This window comes from Poecilia formosa, unplaced genomic scaffold (assembly GCF_000485575.1).
Source record: "Poecilia formosa unplaced genomic scaffold, Poecilia_formosa-5.1.2 Scaffold44, whole genome shotgun sequence".
NCBI lineage: Eukaryota > Metazoa > Chordata > Actinopteri > Cyprinodontiformes > Poeciliidae > Poecilia > Poecilia formosa.
The window spans coordinates 400991-418182 of record NW_006799983.1 but is presented as its reverse complement, the minus strand read 5'-3'; the positions used below and the strand labels follow the sequence as shown (position 1 = coordinate 418182).

Below are 17192 nucleotides of genomic sequence, written 5' to 3'. Positions count from 1 at the left end.
CAATCTGAAAAGTGTGACATCCATTTGCACTTAGCTCCACCGCAGTGAAGTTAGTTTCAGGTGTGTTTAGAGCTGTAGTCCAGCTGGAAGGTGACCCTTCAGCCCAGCCCCATATCTGTTGCAACCTAAACGGTTTTCTACCAGCTGTATCTCGTATCATCTCTCTCTGTACCAACTTCGAGATCCCACGGCATTAAGCTACTTAAATATATATTTGAGAACGACAACACATGGCCGGTTAGCTCAGTTGGTTAGAGCGTGGTGCTAATAACGCCAAGGTCGCGGGTTCGATCCCCGTACGGGCCAGCCACAACTTTTCCTTTTTTAAAATGCATCTTCTCATTTTCATTTATGTTGAATTCACAGAGTGACGCAATGGTCAAAGAAACTTCAGAAACTTCTGGCTACGGTCTGTACCATTTTTCCCTGAAACTGCTGTTTGGAAATATTACCACTAGAGGGCGACAATGGCACGTTTATTCTGTTTCCCTTTGAAACGGGAATGTAGCTGTCTTGCTCAACTAGATCCTAAATTTAGAATAATATTTCAAGAAATTATGTATGTAAATGCGAGTTTAGGGACAGTGTTATTTTGACTTCTTAATTCAGTCATATTCTTTAGCAAGGTTCTGTTCACTCTCCAATCAAGTAGTCGTCTGGGGTTAAAAACCCACTTCAATCCACAGCACCTCCAAAACAGGATTAAGCACATAAAGATAGAATCATTAGTTATAATAGTAAGAAGATTAAAGCTCCAGTATGTGATCATTACTTACAGTTAAGGCTAAATTATCCTATTGGATTAAACTTGGTGAGTAAGTAGTCAAATTGGAAATCACTCAATTTTTGTGATGGCTGTAAAGTAAATAAGTGAAGTAAAGCCAAATTGTACTGAATGCATACATTCTGAATATTAATAAAGCACCTCTTAATAGTTCTATCATTATCTGATATTAAATGTAATTTTTAAAAGCACAGCATATACTTTTTTAGATTTTCAGTGAAAAACAGCAAGTTAACTATGTACCTAAACCATTTTAAATGGTCAGAACTTAAGTATGGCATAAAATTGTTTTCTTTCAGAATATAATAAGGGAGTTGAAGAAAAGTGTATAGTTTCTAGAAAACATTTATTGCATCAGAATGAGGAACTAAACCTATTTGAAATTGAAGTGTACAAACAAATATAAAGTTAGAGTGGATCAACATTTGACTTAGGACTGACAAATGCACTCTGGACAAGCATATCGACGTTGACATTTTCAAAAATGTACAAAACAAGTGACAAGTTTTCAACTTGCATAATTACAACATTTCATGCAAAACAACATTTTAGAAAAATATGCTAAACACCATTAAATGTGTTTACTTCTCTGTTAAGGTCACATAATTATCTGGGAAAGTGAGATTTCAAGTGTTCCTTCAGAGAAGGTATTGTAGGAAGCTCTTTGTGGCACACATGGCAGCAGAGAGGTAGTTTCAACAATTCACTGGAACCTTCTTTAACAGTGACTTTTCCACTTGCTTCAAGCATCTGAATAACATCTGTTGGGGGGAAAAATAAAACAGATTACGCATTCTTTGAAATACTGTAGTTATGCTATTAAATACAGTGAAATACACAGAAAATGGTAACAGACATAAATGTATTCCCACCATCAGAATCGATGAAGTATTCTGTTGTAAAAGAGTTCCAGTGCTTCTTGTTCTTCAAGCAGGGAGAGTCAAAGTCCTGGCTGATTACATGGAGGTGGATGTGACTGTAAAAGTAAGTAAGTATTTCTTTATCTGTGCTATCAGATCAGTCATTAACATAAATATCTTTTGTGAAGATGAACATGTTGGTCTTTTCATGACCAACATGAAATATATATATTTTCTTGATATAATAAACTAAAAAGACATTAAAAGATTTAAAAAAATGCAAGTGTAGAAACAGAACACTGTTTGGAAAGGTGGAGAGACATGCTGTATTCCAGTAGATGTTACAAGTTTATTTGAAAATATGAAGCCAATATCATGTAAGTTAACAGCTAATGACTGAAAAAAAAACAGTCATTAGCTGTTCAGGTTTTTACTAACAACAGTCACATTGCCAGCCAGGTAACAGCAGTAATAAAACAGCCTTTGCCTTACCTCATACTTGGGATAGCGTGGTAACCTGACCGGAACCGCAGTGTGCTGGCATCTGGGCATTGCTGGATCATGCGGTCAGCAACCTGCTGCATGTGTCTCAGAAGATCACAGTGCTCTCCACGTAAAGCCTTCAGGCTGGGAATCGACTGCCATGGAAGGACTAACCAGTGGTAGCGAGCTTTGGGGTATTTGTCTGTAATCACAACAACCTTATCATCCTTGTAAACCTGAAAAGTAGAAAAAGGTTCACATCAGTGTACAAATTAGGCTGTGGGGAGAGCATGACAGAGGTTTTACATCATTTTGTAAGGCACCGACCTGCATCTGAGGATCTTGCATTGAAGTCTTCAGACCTTGGCTCCAATGTCCGACATTTTCCTACAACAGATGAGGAATCAACATTTTTCAAATTGTTAGATGTTCAGCAGACTGCAACACAATCAAAATAATAATAAAACAAGCATCTTAAGCACAGGGACATATTTTTCCTCACACTTTTTTGTGTGTTTTCTCCATGACACACTGATGGAGAGCCATTTGTTTTCTGTTTTGGAGCTTTTAGAGTTTGAACATTTTTCTGGCTGTCACTGTTCTCCGATGTTTGCTCTCTTGGACTTTTGATGCTGCTGTGGTGCCCAGTGAGATCTTCTTTGAACTGTATGGTGTACGGGTAAAGTTGATTGACAACATGGAGCTTCTGTCCAGGTTTTATTCTGACCTCATTGCCTTTCCCCACCACCACACAGTCTACTGAGGTGGGGTTTAAGCCCAGCTTTAAAAAAGAAAAAACAAAGTCATGAAAGTCAGAATTAGTTCATAAGCAGTAAAGAAATTTTAATCCAAAAAATGTTTCAGCAAAAGTGATTCATCAAAATTTTGCAGTCTTACCTGCTTAACTTTGACATAACCTTTGTTGCACTCAGCTTTCAGTTCAACTGGGAAGGAAGGGATAGCAGTCATTTAGGCAAAGCTCAATTAGAGAAAGTGATACATTATTATCACTATACCTTCACAAAACATAATATAGGTGCTGGTCATTTTCCCCAGTCACATTTTGTACTTTTTCTACTTGACTTGAAAAATATACAAAGGAGCCATTTTCTACAGAACATTTAAAACCCACCTTGACAGTGGATAATTGTTGGGAGATTATGTCTAATCCAATTCCAGTCCACTTTAATGAAATAGTTATGTGACTCCAACTCCAGCAAAAAGTTGTTTAAAGTTATTAGAGATTATGACTCTTGATAGAACCAAAATATAAATACAGCAATCCCTAAAACAGAGTCACACTCCTCCCTAAAAAGGTAGGAGTAAAAAGGTCCTCCCTTTTTAGGGAGGATCTTTTTAGGTCTTTTCACCTTAACATGTGAAATGCATGAGAGCCAATAGACATAAATAAAGGAAACAACATTTTCTTAAAAATATTTCCACCACCATCCATTTGCCTGTTGCCCACTATGCTCTTATAGGATTTTATCACTGACCCAAGAACCTGGCAGTGATTGTTACTAGTTTTGCACAACTTTTTATTATACTAAATATAGCAACACCAACATTTTTATAATTTCATCGAGTAAGTAGCATTCTAAAAGTAATGTAAAAAAGCAGTATGTATTAGATTAGGTTAGCATACTCATGTTAGCATACAAACTGATGTTGGGTACCTTGCTGCCGAGAGCATTTCTTGTCTTTAATTGTCGTTTCTGGACCTCGCCCAACAACAACCGCACGTAAATGAGGTAACTGGATTGGTTTATGGGTACCCTCTTCACTGACAAGCCAGCAAATAGGCATTTTATAATTTTTAAAATCTTTTTTACCATTAGCAAGATATCCTTTGCAGTCCCCGCTTGGTGATGACTGGACAAACGTCTCGCGAGATTATAACGTGAACGGGGCTGGTGTGTTTTCGCTTGGCACGCGGGTCAGAAGATTCTGGAAGAAAGGCTTTCTGTGGGGCTGCTGCTTGTTGTCTTCATTTAAGGTTGGAAAACAGTTATTATCACACGTTTTATTTCTGTCACTGTCAGCTGTGCTTAGCTTGGCCAAAGGCTAGAGGGTCATCCTACCTAGCAGTTTAGATTTGACCTGGTCAAGTAGCTAAATTAGCTACGAAGGGCCTCATCAGTTTCAGTTTATGTGCCGATCCAACCAGCGGTTTAACCTGCGATTGTGTGGAAGGTTAATATTCAGACACATTAAGTCTTATACAATCGTAAAAAAAAAAACAATTGTAATTGCCCAGGAATCCTTCTAAAAAAAATCCAGCTGTATTATATCTAGGAAATACTCAAAACTAGTTTCACCAATGTTGTTATTATGAATCGAAACTTAAACCTTAATTGGCACCCATATTCAACCTAACGACTAGAGACCAGTGTGGTAAAAATCGCTTAACGCGAAACATGTGACGTTTGTTGATTTATGAATACAACGACCAATATCTACCAAATCATTCATGAATGAATTCTGTCATAAACAAACGCTTGCCAAAATACAAAAAAGGAAATCAATTTGTTGTTGAGATTATTTGCGTTGTGTTGTAAAATAAAATAAAAAACCTAAGGAGGACTTCAAGTATGCAAACGTTAAGTTACGGCATTTTAAGGCTAAAATTCCCCGAAACATTACCAAAAAAAGGCTTAATTTCTAACTTTCTTATGTACTGCTACATGATTTTTCTACAAACTTACATAAATGTTTTGATTTTTAGGTGCATAATAACTGTCCTTTTATTTAGCCTAAGTTTCACATTCCTTACCATAAAGTATGTTTTTTTTTCTCCCTCATTTACTGAAGTGGCAGAGAAAATTCTGTCAGGTAAAACAAGTTGCTTTTCTTCAGTATGTTGTCATTTGGCTATGGCTTTTCAAATAACCAATACCTATTAACTATTAATTCATATAATAGGATGGTTCACAACATCGACTTAAAAGTGTAACATAAATAAAACAAATTTTAAGGAGATTGTTGAGGGTAACAGTTTTGTGTCAGTGTAACGGTACTCTTATGAGATTTAGCTACTGGCATAAAAGGGGGGAAGGAAAGCATGTGTTTTAAGGCTTAAACTTGGTTATTTCACACAACAGTTGAAGTTTCTGACAAGAGTTCAAATGTTCATAGCAAGTTGTGTCCAAAAAAAAAAGCCCCACATTGTTTCACTCCCTGTGGAGTTTACTAGCATTTAAAACACTTGGAACGGGACGAGGTGCTCTTTGTGCTGGATTGCCTGTCGCATGTGGGTATTTTGTCTGAGCTGGAAGAGTTGAATTTGTCAGGTTCTGAAGAGAAACACTCAATTTTGGCGACAAGAATAAAATTTTTGCAGAAATTGTCATTTGAGATGTTCTTAAAATTTTTATTGTGATGTTGCTGTGCACTGACAGACAAAATATATATATTTTTGGCAAAGTTAGTTTCATTGGGTGTGTTAAGATATGGTTCAGACCCTTCTTTTTCTTTTTCTTTCTTTCCGTTTCTTAAGATCATCTGACAGAGGCAACGATGGTGAAAGAAACAGGCTTTTATGACACACTTGGTGTGAAACCCAATGCAACTCCCGATGAACTTAAAAAAGCCTATCGCAAATTAGCCTTGAAGTATCACCCTGACAAAAACCCTACTGAAGGGGAAAAGGTTTGTCCCCTTGATATTGCTACAAATAACCACAGAAGCTGTGGCGGTTTTCTAATCTTGATTTTTTTATTTATTTTTTACCCTGAAGTTCAAACAGATCTCGCAGGCATACGAGGTTCTGTCAGATGCCAAGAAGAGAGAGGTGTATGACCGTGGAGGTGAAAAGGCTATAAAAGAAGGAGGAACAGGCGGCGGCAGTGGTGGCGGCGGTTTCACGTCTCCCATGGATATCTTTGACCTATTTTTTGGTGGAGGTAGTCGAATGCACAGAGAACGAAAAGGTGAGAGCAAATGTTTGTAAAAGCTCACAGTGGCTCCTGAAGGCATGAAGTGAATGCTGCGTAGTGTTTCTAAATAATATAAATCAGAATTTCTATTAAGAGAAAGGAAAATATTGTATCATAATTATATAAAATGTAAAAAAAAAAAAAAGTTATAGTAATGAGCAGTACAAATAAAAATGTCAATGTATCTGCCAGATAAAGGTGGTTGGTGCTGATATGTAACAGTGGAAGTATGCAGAAGTGGGCAAACAATAGGATTCTTATGTAATGTAGTTCATAACATTTGCCACTAGAGGACAGAACAGGAAGGTTAGTGCCACTGTTGCCTTCAAAGAGTTTCTTGTAGGATTTATTTTTAGCTTTCATAAGTAATTCTCAAGCCTGTCATATTTTCTTCCTTCTGAACATTAAGAAAGACGAGTGACGAACCTGTCAGACGTTTGAACGTGCTGCTTTGTCACGTTGAGAAACAGGAGCTAGATTTTTCTGAAGTGTTCCATCTGGTATTAACCCCTCTCAAGATATATTGACATGAAAATAAGGTGGTGCTGCGCAAGTCATCAGTTTTCACTATGCTGGGAAGCACTAGTGGATTCATTCACTCATAGATGTTTGGTAGAAAAACATGATGTCGGATGAATCTTGGCAGATAAATTAGGAAAAACATGAGGAAAAGTTGTTCCTTACTCTCCTTTTTTCCCTTTCCACTTACTTATGCACTGAGTTTTTCTTGGTGGTTGCATTTTATATACATAAAACCAAACAACATTTGAAATGGCTTCTGTATATCTGTACTAAATGTTCAAATTTATACAATTAAAATGGGCTGAAAATTGATTGAGAATGCTGTAAATTTGTGCCTGGAAAGTTTAGAATAATAAAGATGCGTAGAGACCCCGATAACAGCATACAACACTCTATCACTATAAAATATTTTGTGAAGCTTCGCTCAACAGAATCATCTAAGAATTGTGATGTTTTTTTTTTTTTTTTTTTTTTTTTTTTACAAGATATCAGTCTAGTGAACTGAGCCTAGAAGATTGAAGAGCAAAGTGAATTTTGCATCCAATAAATAACAGATAGTAATCAAAGGTTGGTGACAGATCTTTAGATGATGTATCTACTTTGTCTAGAAATATTTTCCAAGTTATTGCCCAAAAATAAGCCTTTTTATGTAGATATTAAGGTGCATTATTGTTATGAATCTTATATACCCAAAGCCTGTGAAATGTATAACAGTGGTGTGTTTTATTTCACCACAGGAAAGAATATAGTTCATCAAATCACTGTGACCTTGGAGGATCTTTACAACGGCGCAACAAGAAAACTTTCTGTACAGAAGAACTGCATCTGTGAGAGATGTGAAGGTAAACACTTCTGCAGTTTTAAGTCCTGAGGTTTGCAAGTAGTTGGTTTTATTCATTGAATGATGGTGTTTGTTTACTGTCAAAACTAAAGCAGTCATTGTTATTGACAAAAACTCATCCACTGTTCCACATGTGGTATGAACTTAACATTTTCATGGCAAGACTCCAAATCTCTCAACCAAGATAAAAAACCCTTTTTTCTATAATATTAAAAGTATTATTTTATGAAGATTAAAGAAGTTAGGAATTACAAGTTAGATTTTTTTTGGGGGGTCAAAAATATTGATTTAATGCTTAAACATTTTTCCCGATCTCATAAGACAAACATTGTGTTGTCACCAGAAATCATTTTATAATTCTTAGTGGATGACATGAGCATACCTTACCCAGCAGAGCAAATAACATTTAGGTATTGTCATTTAATAACAAAAAGAAAAATCCTTAGTAGCTCCAGTTTTACATAAAAGCTAGATGCTGAAAGCCTTTTTCTGACGCTGCGGCCGATCAGCATTCACACAGTCGCCTTCACAAACTGCCCTTTTCAGATTCTCCGTCTGCTTATAACTCACAGGCTCATGAAATGTGGTGCGTGTCTGTGTGTGAGGTTAATAACCATATTTCATCTACAGTTGTGTCATCTCTCTGATGCAGAATGACCTTTAGTTTCCACCACATCTCAGAGGTTTACCTTTGGCAGAGAATCTGTGAAAACATCAAAAAGCAGGGATGTTTTCAGCAGCCGAATCATTAAAAAACACACACACAGTGTCGTTATCTGAGGAAAAGGTTGAGGCCTCGTCCAGCTCCTCGCTGCTCTGTGTGCTTCTGGAATGATGGAAGTGAACTGTTTGACAGGTGGATTGTACCAGAGACTCACTGGCTTACTCAGCTGCACAACATGTCAAAACCAAGTAATTATTTAAAAGGTTCTTTGTTGGAGCAGGTTCAAAATGCTGTTGAATTCAATTAGTATGGCAACAACCGTTTAAGCCGGTGACAAAATGTGTTTCTTGTTTGTTTTAAATTCACACAAAATTCATTTAAATACATGGTTATTTAAATGCCACTCCTATCCAATGTCAAAAATGTGCTTATATTCTATATTTTTCCACAGTGCTGATGATTTATTTATTTATTTCCCCTTTTTCTCCATGGCAGGTCGTGGAAGTCGTAAAGGAGCTGCACAGATGTGCATGTCCTGCCATGGTACGGGTGTGCAGGTACGCATGCATCAGTTGCTCCCAGGTATGGTGCAGCAGGTTTCCACCGTGTGCCACAACTGTCAGGGACAAGGACAGCGAATCAGCCAGAAGGACCGCTGCAAAACATGCGCAGGACGCAAGATCATGCGACAGAAAAAGATTCTGGAGGTTCACGTTGACAAAGGTGTGTCTTAATGAGTCTGTTTATATTAAAAAAAAAAAAAAATCTGTAAAGTTGCTGAGACCGACGATTGAACTCTGTAGCTGATGTTTTTCACAGGAATGAAAGATGGGCAGAAAATAGTTTTTCATGGTGAAGGGGACCAGGAGCCAGGGCTGGAACCAGGTGATATCATAATCGTCCTCGACCAGCAGGAACATGCACTTTTCACCAGGTACCAAACAAAATAGGATCGGACATGTCTTTCTGGATATTGTAGATTAGCTTAGCGAGGTTTACATTATAAGGCGATACAATAATACGTGCACAAAATTTGAAAACTACATAAGTGAGACACTTACTAATCCCCAGGAATAGTAACATGTTATTTTGTCTTTTAATGTGTTGGCTGCTCAGAAACGTCAAAATGAAATGACCTTAGTTGCTGAACTTGTTTCTGTCCTCAGGAGAGGAGAAGACCTGCTCATGTCGATGGAGTTGCAGCTGGTCGAGGCTTTGTGTGGTTTTAAGAGGCCGGTTCAAACACTGGACAGCAGGACTCTCCTCATTACGTCTCGTCCAGGTAAACATATGACAAATTTATTTAGTTGTTTCTAAAGGGTTTAAGTTGATCAACCTTTGGGAGTTTGTAAAGTATTCAAGACTGGACTGGATTTATGTGGAACCAGCTGTGAATCACGTGATCTTCTGCAGTAGAGCAGCAGAAGCTTATTTATTGTTTCTGAGTTTTATTAAAGGCTCTTGATGGAATATCCTGTCAGGTTTGCTATAGCCAATCTCCTTCTGTTTCCAACTACAGGGGAACTAATCAAGCCTGGAGACACCAAGTGTGTCCTCAACGAGGGGATGCCTATGTATCGCAGACCTTTTGAGAAAGGACGTCTTATTATTCACTTTTCGGTAAGACCTGTAGGATTTTATTTTCACTTCAATAGAAGCAGACTAATCCTTTCTGCTCCTTGACAGCAGACTGACACAGCTCTTCCAGAGCATCAGGCAGTAAAAAAAGGGCTTAATATTTAACTAACACAAGTATCACAACAGTAATGATTAGTCATTCCCCACAGCCAGTAGATAGATGTGTTATGATCATCTAATCACATAAATATGCTATGTTAGTTGTTCTTGTTTAAAATCTTTGGACAGAGCTTCATGTGTTCATTCTCCCTGTAGGATTAGAAACCCATTGGCTTCACCAAACTGGGACAAACCACAATGTTTAAGCTAGCTTTAGTTAGCATTACCATCGCTGGTAAGGTATGAGTGGCTCAACTTGTGAAGTAAATCAATACTTAGATCTTGAGCACAGACGAGCAGTTGCAGTCGTTAATAATATCCCTGTTTTGAACTACTCTGTTTGCATAATCATTGCACCTTTTCACTATAGACTGGACAAGAATAAATCAGGATTTTATGCATGTGAAGATGACACATCTGAGGAAATATCTACAGGACTTCCTGTTTGAGTCATACAGGATTTTACGTGACAGACGGGAGCAAAGTAGAGCATAATTGCAATGTAGAAGGGAAAAATGTTTTGTTTTTGTTTTGTAAAGGTTCTCAAAACAGCGAATCTAGAAAGTGTGTGTGTATACAGCCAAGCTGAGTCAGTACTCTGCTCATGTCCACTAGGTGGTGTTCCCACCAGCCAATTTCCTCCCCAAGCACAAGCTGAAGGAGCTCGAGCGTTACCTCCCCGGAAAGATGGACACAGAGCAGACGGACAGCATGGACGAGGACCTCTACATCTACGCTGACCTGGAGGACTGTGACTTGGAGAGCAGAAGAAGACACAGACATCAGTACTACTACATGGATGAGGACGACTACACCAGCACCGGGGGCGTTCAGTGCCACACGTCTTAAATCCCAGCTCGAGACTCTGCCTTTTCCAAAATCTCCCATTTCTGATGCAATGCACCTTGTTGGACGTTTGTGCACCTTTTCTCGTCCGGTAACTCTGTTTTCGTTTGAAATTCCCCTCTAGCTCAGTCTTAAGAGCCCTGGCTCACTCTTTATTTCAACTAATTGGTTTTGGGCTCGATGTTGGACTGCTCATTCCTTAAGGGACCATATTTCAATTCTTCTTTTTTCTTTCTTTCTTTTTTGTTTTTTTGTGAAGCACTGTGGTTAAACATGAGGGCTGGTATCACAGTGTCTTTAAAAGAAAAGAAAAACTACTTACATTTACACTAAAACCGATGCCAACATTCTTTTTTTTTTTTGTGTATGTTGTGTTGCTTAATCTGTGGTTGTGAACAGCTCATTAATGACCCTGTTAATTGTTTTTGAGGACCCAAACTTCAGATGGAGGACTAGACAGATTTATGTTGATACCTGATACTTTTTTTTTTTTTTTTTTTTTTTTTTTTTTGTGTGTGTGTGTGTATGTTGTGTTGCTTAATCTGTGGTTGTGAACAGCTCATTAATGACCCTGTTAATTGTTTTTGAGGACCCAAAGTTCAGATGGAGGACTAGGCAGATTATGTTGATACTTGATACTTTTTTTTTTTTTCGTTTTTGCTGGTTTACCCTTTAAAGGGCTATTTTAAAACATTTCTAAACAATCTTAAAAAATATGACTGGAAGATGTGAGTTTGAAGAAAGGGGGCAGTACTGTTTTAGGTTCAAGCCACTAATTTGTAGATATTTCAAACTAATATTTAACTTTAGTATTTTACCTCTTCTGGGCTCAATTACTGTCTTGGGTTGGACATCGGACTGTTTTCTACGTGAAATAATTTTACGAAAGAAAACTATTTGCAGATGTTTCAAACCTTCCAGTTCCTTGACAGTAACTGTTTTCTGGACAATTTCAAGATAAACTGATAATGTTAATTTATGTTTATGCTGGTAATATTTGTTACAACAGTTCTTTAAAAAAAAGAAAGAAAATACCCATGGGTATAAAGTGCCTGTTGTACCTACATTGTCAAAGAAAGATTAACCAGTGCCAGATTCCTCTCTGTAGATGCATGATGGTCTTGAAATCAGAAGAAAATATTGCTTTCACATGTGGAATTGAGATGAAAAGTCAAAGTAGAACGTTGCATATTTTGATGTTTTGATGTTGGTACCGAAGTTAATAATTGTGTCTTATTCTTGTGCAACCCGACCAGATCTTGGGAGGTTAGGAAGGGGTTTAAGATGGGGGAGTTTGAAGTGTGTGTGTGTGTCTGTTTCAACGCCTTATCATAACTCAACTTGAAGTAACTTGATTATGCAGTGTTAGTTTAAGTGATGATCTTTTCCCTGAATATTGTATGACAGTTATGTTCGGGCACCTTCAAGGAATCTGCTTCTGACAAGCAGGTTTGTTTCTGAAAGTCTGAGAAGGTAAAACTGAGATAAGTTAACTCAAGTTTTAATTTAACTTAATCGATGTTTGGACCAAGAATGTTTGTGATCATGTTTTGTTAATAAATATCATTTTGGGGTCTTACTAAACTGATCTGCGATGATATCCTGGAAACTTGAGTCACGCTGTAGTGCTGGGCGAAAGTTCACAATGGTCACAAGCTGGTGTGAGATTTTCAATGTGACTTTGAATTTCAAAGTATTGTGATATTAGCACAAACATTAAAACATGTAACATCAAATTAATTTTAGTTGAGATATAAAAGCAACGTTTTGCTACTAAAATATTGCTGTACATTTATTATCACGAGTTATCTTGGACAAGAGTGGTGGATTCTGCTCCTCGGGTTTCCACAACACATTTTTACCATCAAGAAGTCTTTCTTCTTTGTTGAGGAAAAGCGTGATGGGCTCCTTTCATCAAGCTAGCAACAGGTGGGGGAAGGGAAGTGTACTGTTTACTAGTCTACAGCCATCTCATTAAAAGGACAAACTAGAAAATGAATGACGGGGAACTTTTATGGAGTCGAAGAAACTTTGTAGCAGCTTGATGCTGGGAACCAGCCCACTTCTTGTTCTCGCTAACAAATGTTACCCAAAAACACACAAAGGTTTTTGACAGAAATGAGCATTTGTTGGCAATTTTAATTTAAATCCAAGGTAACTCAATAAGAAGTATAAGCTGTGTGAGGCTTCAAGTGCGCGTTGGCTCCCCCTGCTGACATGGATGCCTAAAGAAGTGGCTTTGTTTGCTTGTTCCTCTGGCCAGCTCTGAGAGCAGCGCTTCCTTGGGGGATGTGGGTGTTTTTACACCCTCACTTTTCCCACTGTTTTGCTCAAAAAATTGCCCTGCTATGATGTTATATTTGCGCCCCCACCTGAGCACGCAGTGAGATTAATGTGAGCACATCTTTGTGAATCAACTATTTATTGTGGGGGTGTGTGTGTGTGTGTGTGTGTGTTTAAAGGCTGTGTTAAATCTGATGCTGGCGCCCTGATCCTCCTCTATGGGAAGCTGTTGGTATCGATAATAGCCTGTCAACTAAAATGTTTTAAACCATAGCCAGTGGGATTCACTGTTGTGATTGTGCAACCATTTTGTAAATTGTAACGTGTAGTGAAGTAAATAATGTGATTATATCGCCAGTTATTTTAATTAATTGTATCTTAGCACCCCATATTACCGGCTACATGTTTTTGTCCCACAAACTCAATCAGTTATTTGGTCCCCTATGTGGATTTCTGCTCTTGTCCAAATTCTGCCCATTCTGTTGATAAAAGCAACTGACCTCTAATTACAGAACAAACTTGACACTAATTTGAGTTTACAAATGGGCTTTAAATGCAGCAATTTTGAATGAGTTAATTTATTTATAGTTCTTTTTTTTTTCTTCCTGTGTCAGACTGTATGATATTCACAATATAGCAAATATACAAAAAATAGAGTGCAATGAATTCACGCTACAGTAACAAATAACAATATCACACATAATAAATAGTGGACAGTCTGTTACCTGCGGGCATGTGTAGATGTATGCATGCACAGGAACGTACAACAAAATGATGCTGCAATTGCAGACAGGATACGGACTGGAACTCGGGTGAGTTCTGCTGTTTTTAAGCATGCATATCTCTGAATTATTATAGATCCACTGCAAGGCGGTGAACTGAGGTAGCATGCAGATAAATCACAGAGCAAATTAGGGTGGGAGGGGAAGCATCTTTACAAACCAAAGCCAGGAAAGCATCAAATACCTGATATTGTTTATGCCCAAACATTAGGCAGTTTCTATTGTAAATAATCTCACAACAGTTCACCATCATGCATTTTCATGTCTGTTGGAGACAGAAGAGATGAGAGTGTTGGATTCAAGTGGCACTGGTGAAGTTGGACTCACAGGGAGCATCATGGAGGTCCTAGGCAGAGTTGAGGAAGTTCACGCAGCTGTCAAATGGTAAGTTTAATCTTTTTTTTAAAATATTAACTAAAAACAGTTAAAGACCTGGCTTGACCTTAAATATTAAGGCAAATAAGAAATACATGGTGGATTCTTTAATTCTTAGCTGTATCCTGAACGTCTTGCTTTAAAAATGTAAAATTCACTTTAATAAGACTTGTATCAATATAAAAAAGTTTAAAACAAACACCACATTACTCTTAGTAGGATGGTTCAGGATTTTTGAAGTGAGGCTTTCTTAAAAGCAGAGATCAATAGTAGCTATAGTTACATCTACCCAGTTATGATTACTTGAGTAACTTTTTTTGGGGGGTGGTTGGGGGAACTGTTACTGGAATAATTTTACTTGAGTAATATTATCATGAAGCATCACTACACTTACTTGAGTAACATTTCTGGCTACACTACCCACTATGAGTAACTTCACTAAATGATAAAGAGTTTGTTTTAACTAAATGTGCACCAGACACACCTACAGTTTATGTTAAAGAGAGATCTTCTGTTTGTACTCAAGTGTTGCTTTTCTAATTCTTTTCCCATCTTCTGATTTTGAAGGTCAAGTGAGCATCCTGTAAACACAATACATTTTGAAGAAGGACAAAGTCCACTTTGGTTTCACTCTTAATTACCGCTAGCTTCATCCTTTGGGATGAATCTAGACTTACAATAAATTATGCATACTGTATGAAGATGTTGAACTGCAGATTAGATATTGGTGTAGAATTTTTAAAGAAATTCACATAGCATAAAAAAACATAAAAAAAAAAATTCTGAACTATCCCTTTGAGTTGATCTGGATGCTTTTGAACTGTGCAAACAACTGCCTAGCTCCTCCACAGCAGGATGAAGGTGACAGCTTAAGGTTTCCACAGCCTTAACAGGCCATCCTCGCTGTATGTGGCAATCAGGTTCTCATGTGGGTGGTGAGCGATGCCAATTACATCCTTGTCGTGAACCTGTGGGTGCAGAGGAATGCAGATCAATACACATTCTCATCCCCAACCTCCTACAGACATCCAGCTTCCCTAACTGCACTTGCTGAAAGATGCTACCACGACAAGGAGGCAGCAAAATAGGGAGTGGAGGCCCACTAACAGTTTTTCTCAAAGATAATTGTTGGGTATGAGCAGAGGGGCTTACAGTCAGCGTTTTCTCCAGCCTCCCCGTCGTGTAGTTAAAACAGTACAGCACGCTGTCCTCCCCCACACAGTAGATCCACTCCCCGTGGGGCGACACGGCGCAGCACACAAAGCCTGCTCTCTCTGGCTGCTCTGAACAGAAAGTCTTCACTGTCTGAGGAGGAAGAAGGAAGGAAATGAACTTTTCCATAACAGCCACGCTGTAAATTGGTAGGACTAAATGAGTGAAATATAAATTGTTTTAAATGTTAACTCGTCTGTCACGTTAGGGGATAAACACTTTTTTTCCCCCTAGAATTACAGAATAGAATCATACTTTCCTGTTTAGAACAGGTTCACTAAAAAGTTAAAGCTTGTTTGTTGTTCTGCTTTCCCAGTAGAAGTAATTAAAAACCTAAACATGCCAAGAGAAGATCCTGCAGACACCTGGGAGGTTGGACAAACGCAATTGATATCTTTAATAACAATTTTTTATTATTTTTCCCGTTAGGTTTTTAGTACACAACTTTGTTGAAAGCTTCAATATTTTAATAGTCAAAAAAAAAAAACTTTAGACAATAATTAGATTTTAATTCACTTTTCAAATTTTCATTAGACAGAAGGGCTGTGATACACATTACTGTTGTATTCCTAAAGACTGTGGCGGATTGTGGAAAAGTTCGAAAACTGATTTAACGTATGGAAAAAGAAACTTATTTTCAAGAATAGTTACATTTTTAGTTGCTTTGTCACTGTATAAATGTTGTATTTAGTTATCTCAGTCCATTCACCCAGGAGAACCATGAGAACTCTTGGGAAGAGGTCTTGAACATTAAGTAATATCGATGCTGATATTATAAAGTGTTTGTTGAAACCCAGAAAATATGAGATGCTGGGGCTTTTCTAGACCTCTACATTTGTCTACTTATCCGTGTTCCTTGCATCGATTTTAAGTTGTAGTTTAGTTAATTAGGCACTTTCTGTCACGAGGAAGGCATCATGACCAGAAAACAATTATTAATCTCCCGAAATTCAATGCAGGCCAGCCATAAAAAAAAAAAAAAACTGCCTCTACACGTAATATTGGCAACTTGTGTTTTAATCGCCCCAGCAGTTTAGCAGACACAGTTTCTTCTTTGAGCATAACTACTTGTGTTCATTGAGTAAGACATCTTGATGTCTTTCATATGGTTTAAATAGAAGGCAAAGTTTTCTACATCTTTTGAGAAAACAACATTTGCTGGGAGTTGCCCTGTTCAGCTTGATTTGCACATTGAGACAAGTGGCCACATAAATGATCATCACAAGTTTTTGCGTATTATGAGAATCGGTGTTTTGTCTAAACGTCGAAATATAGAATGCGAAAAATGATCTGCTGTATGTTCATTTATTTATGCTAACACTAGTAGAAACGATTAGCAGAATGTCATTAGTCTTTGCAACAAAAAAAAAAGGTAAGATTTAGTTATTGCTTTTAGAGCCGATTAGTTTAAAAAAAAAACAAGAAAGAAAGAAAATCACTAATAATTTCCATGAAGAAGTGTAAGACTGTTTCAAACCAAGTCAAACGATGCTCTCACCTGGCCGTGCATGTTCATGATGACCACCGTACTGGAGTGGTTACACACCACAAACTCCTCAGGCTTTTGGGGAAGAGGAATCACATTGTTGACTGGGACTTCTGACGTCATTGACTGGGATTTGAACGTGTGAATGCATTCGCAGGATTTTGTGCTCCAAATCTGAGAAGAAATATTTTCCAGCTTAACAGTTCTAGTCGGAAGTGTACAGGAACTCGTTTTTGGCATAAACACATTCGAACCAAACACACTTGAGTGAAATTTTTAAAACAAGAACTGGGTGCAAGTGTGAATTACTTGTTGGTTTTCTCTAATCCAACATGTATGAGCCTGTATGCACATAACTGTGCATACAGGCTCAGATATATAT

The 17192-nt window shown here is 37.7% G+C and overlaps 3 protein-coding genes and 1 non-coding gene across 4 annotated transcripts; 2 read left to right on the top strand and 2 right to left on the bottom strand.

The window, feature by feature from the left end:
* The first annotated feature begins 232 nt into the window (after nt 1-232).
* trnai-aau (transfer RNA isoleucine (anticodon AAU)) lies at nt 233-306 on the top strand. The gene has a single exon. It is a non-coding gene; the product is annotated as a tRNA-Ile (tRNA).
* Nucleotides 307-1113: 807 nt separating this feature from the next.
* Nucleotides 1114-4026, bottom strand: LOC103137850 (aprataxin-like). Its single transcript, XM_007551812.2, has 7 exons — nt 3804-4026; nt 3025-3071; nt 2630-2908; nt 2455-2514; nt 2137-2363; nt 1657-1760; nt 1114-1545 (listed from the first exon to the last, which is right to left on the bottom strand). Exons 1-7 carry the CDS (start codon nt 3931-3933, stop codon nt 1391-1393), a joined length of 1002 nt encoding a protein of 333 aa, XP_007551874.1. The 5' UTR covers nt 3934-4026; the 3' UTR covers nt 1114-1390.
* A 1-nt stretch (nt 4027) lies between these two features.
* On the top strand, nt 4028-12256 carry LOC103137851 (dnaJ homolog subfamily A member 1-like). The gene is made up of 9 exons (XM_007551813.2): nt 4028-4123; nt 5624-5775; nt 5864-6056; nt 7322-7426; nt 8585-8812; nt 8909-9023; nt 9256-9371; nt 9609-9709; nt 10442-12256. Exons 2-9 carry the CDS (start codon nt 5644-5646, stop codon nt 10673-10675), a joined length of 1224 nt encoding a protein of 407 aa, XP_007551875.1. The 5' UTR covers nt 4028-4123; nt 5624-5643; the 3' UTR covers nt 10676-12256.
* A 1886-nt stretch (nt 12257-14142) lies between these two features.
* Nucleotides 14143-17011, bottom strand: LOC103137852 (WD40 repeat-containing protein SMU1-like). The gene is made up of 3 exons (XM_007551814.2): nt 16823-17011; nt 15265-15417; nt 14143-15080 (listed from the first exon to the last, which is right to left on the bottom strand). Exons 1-3 carry the CDS (start codon nt 16931-16933, stop codon nt 14982-14984), a joined length of 363 nt encoding a protein of 120 aa, XP_007551876.2. The 5' UTR covers nt 16934-17011; the 3' UTR covers nt 14143-14981.
* Between the last annotated feature and the right edge of the window lie 181 nt (nt 17012-17192).

Bases quoted from the DNA above. Each gene is read 5' to 3' on its own strand.
- LOC103137850 (XM_007551812.2), bottom strand. From the start codon at position 3,933: ATGCCTATTTGCTGGCTTGTCAGTGAAGAGGGTACCCATAAACCAATC. The intron at 2,909-3,024 runs GTAAGACTGCAA...TCTTTTTTAAAG, and splicing joins GTTATGTCAAAGTTAAGCAG to CTGGGCTTAAACCCCACCTC. The intron at 2,515-2,629 runs GTGAGGAAAAAT...CATCTGTTGTAG, and splicing joins GAGAAAACACACAAAAAAGT to GAAAATGTCGGACATTGGAG.
- LOC103137851 (XM_007551813.2), top strand. From the start codon at position 5,644: ATGGTGAAAGAAACAGGCTTTTATGACACACTTGGTGTGAAACCCAAT. The intron at 5,776-5,863 runs GTTTGTCCCCTT...TTTACCCTGAAG, and splicing joins ACCCTACTGAAGGGGAAAAG to TTCAAACAGATCTCGCAGGC. The intron at 9,372-9,608 runs GTAAACATATGA...TTCCAACTACAG, and splicing joins CCTCATTACGTCTCGTCCAG to GGGAACTAATCAAGCCTGGA.
- LOC103137852 (XM_007551814.2), bottom strand. From the start codon at position 16,933: ATGACGTCAGAAGTCCCAGTCAACAATGTGATTCCTCTTCCCCAAAAG. The intron at 15,418-16,822 runs GTGAGAGCATCG...CTTCCTCCTCAG, and splicing joins TCATGAACATGCACGGCCAG to ACAGTGAAGACTTTCTGTTC. The intron at 15,081-15,264 runs GTAAGCCCCTCT...CTGCACCCACAG, and splicing joins GGCTGGAGAAAACGCTGACT to GTTCACGACAAGGATGTAAT.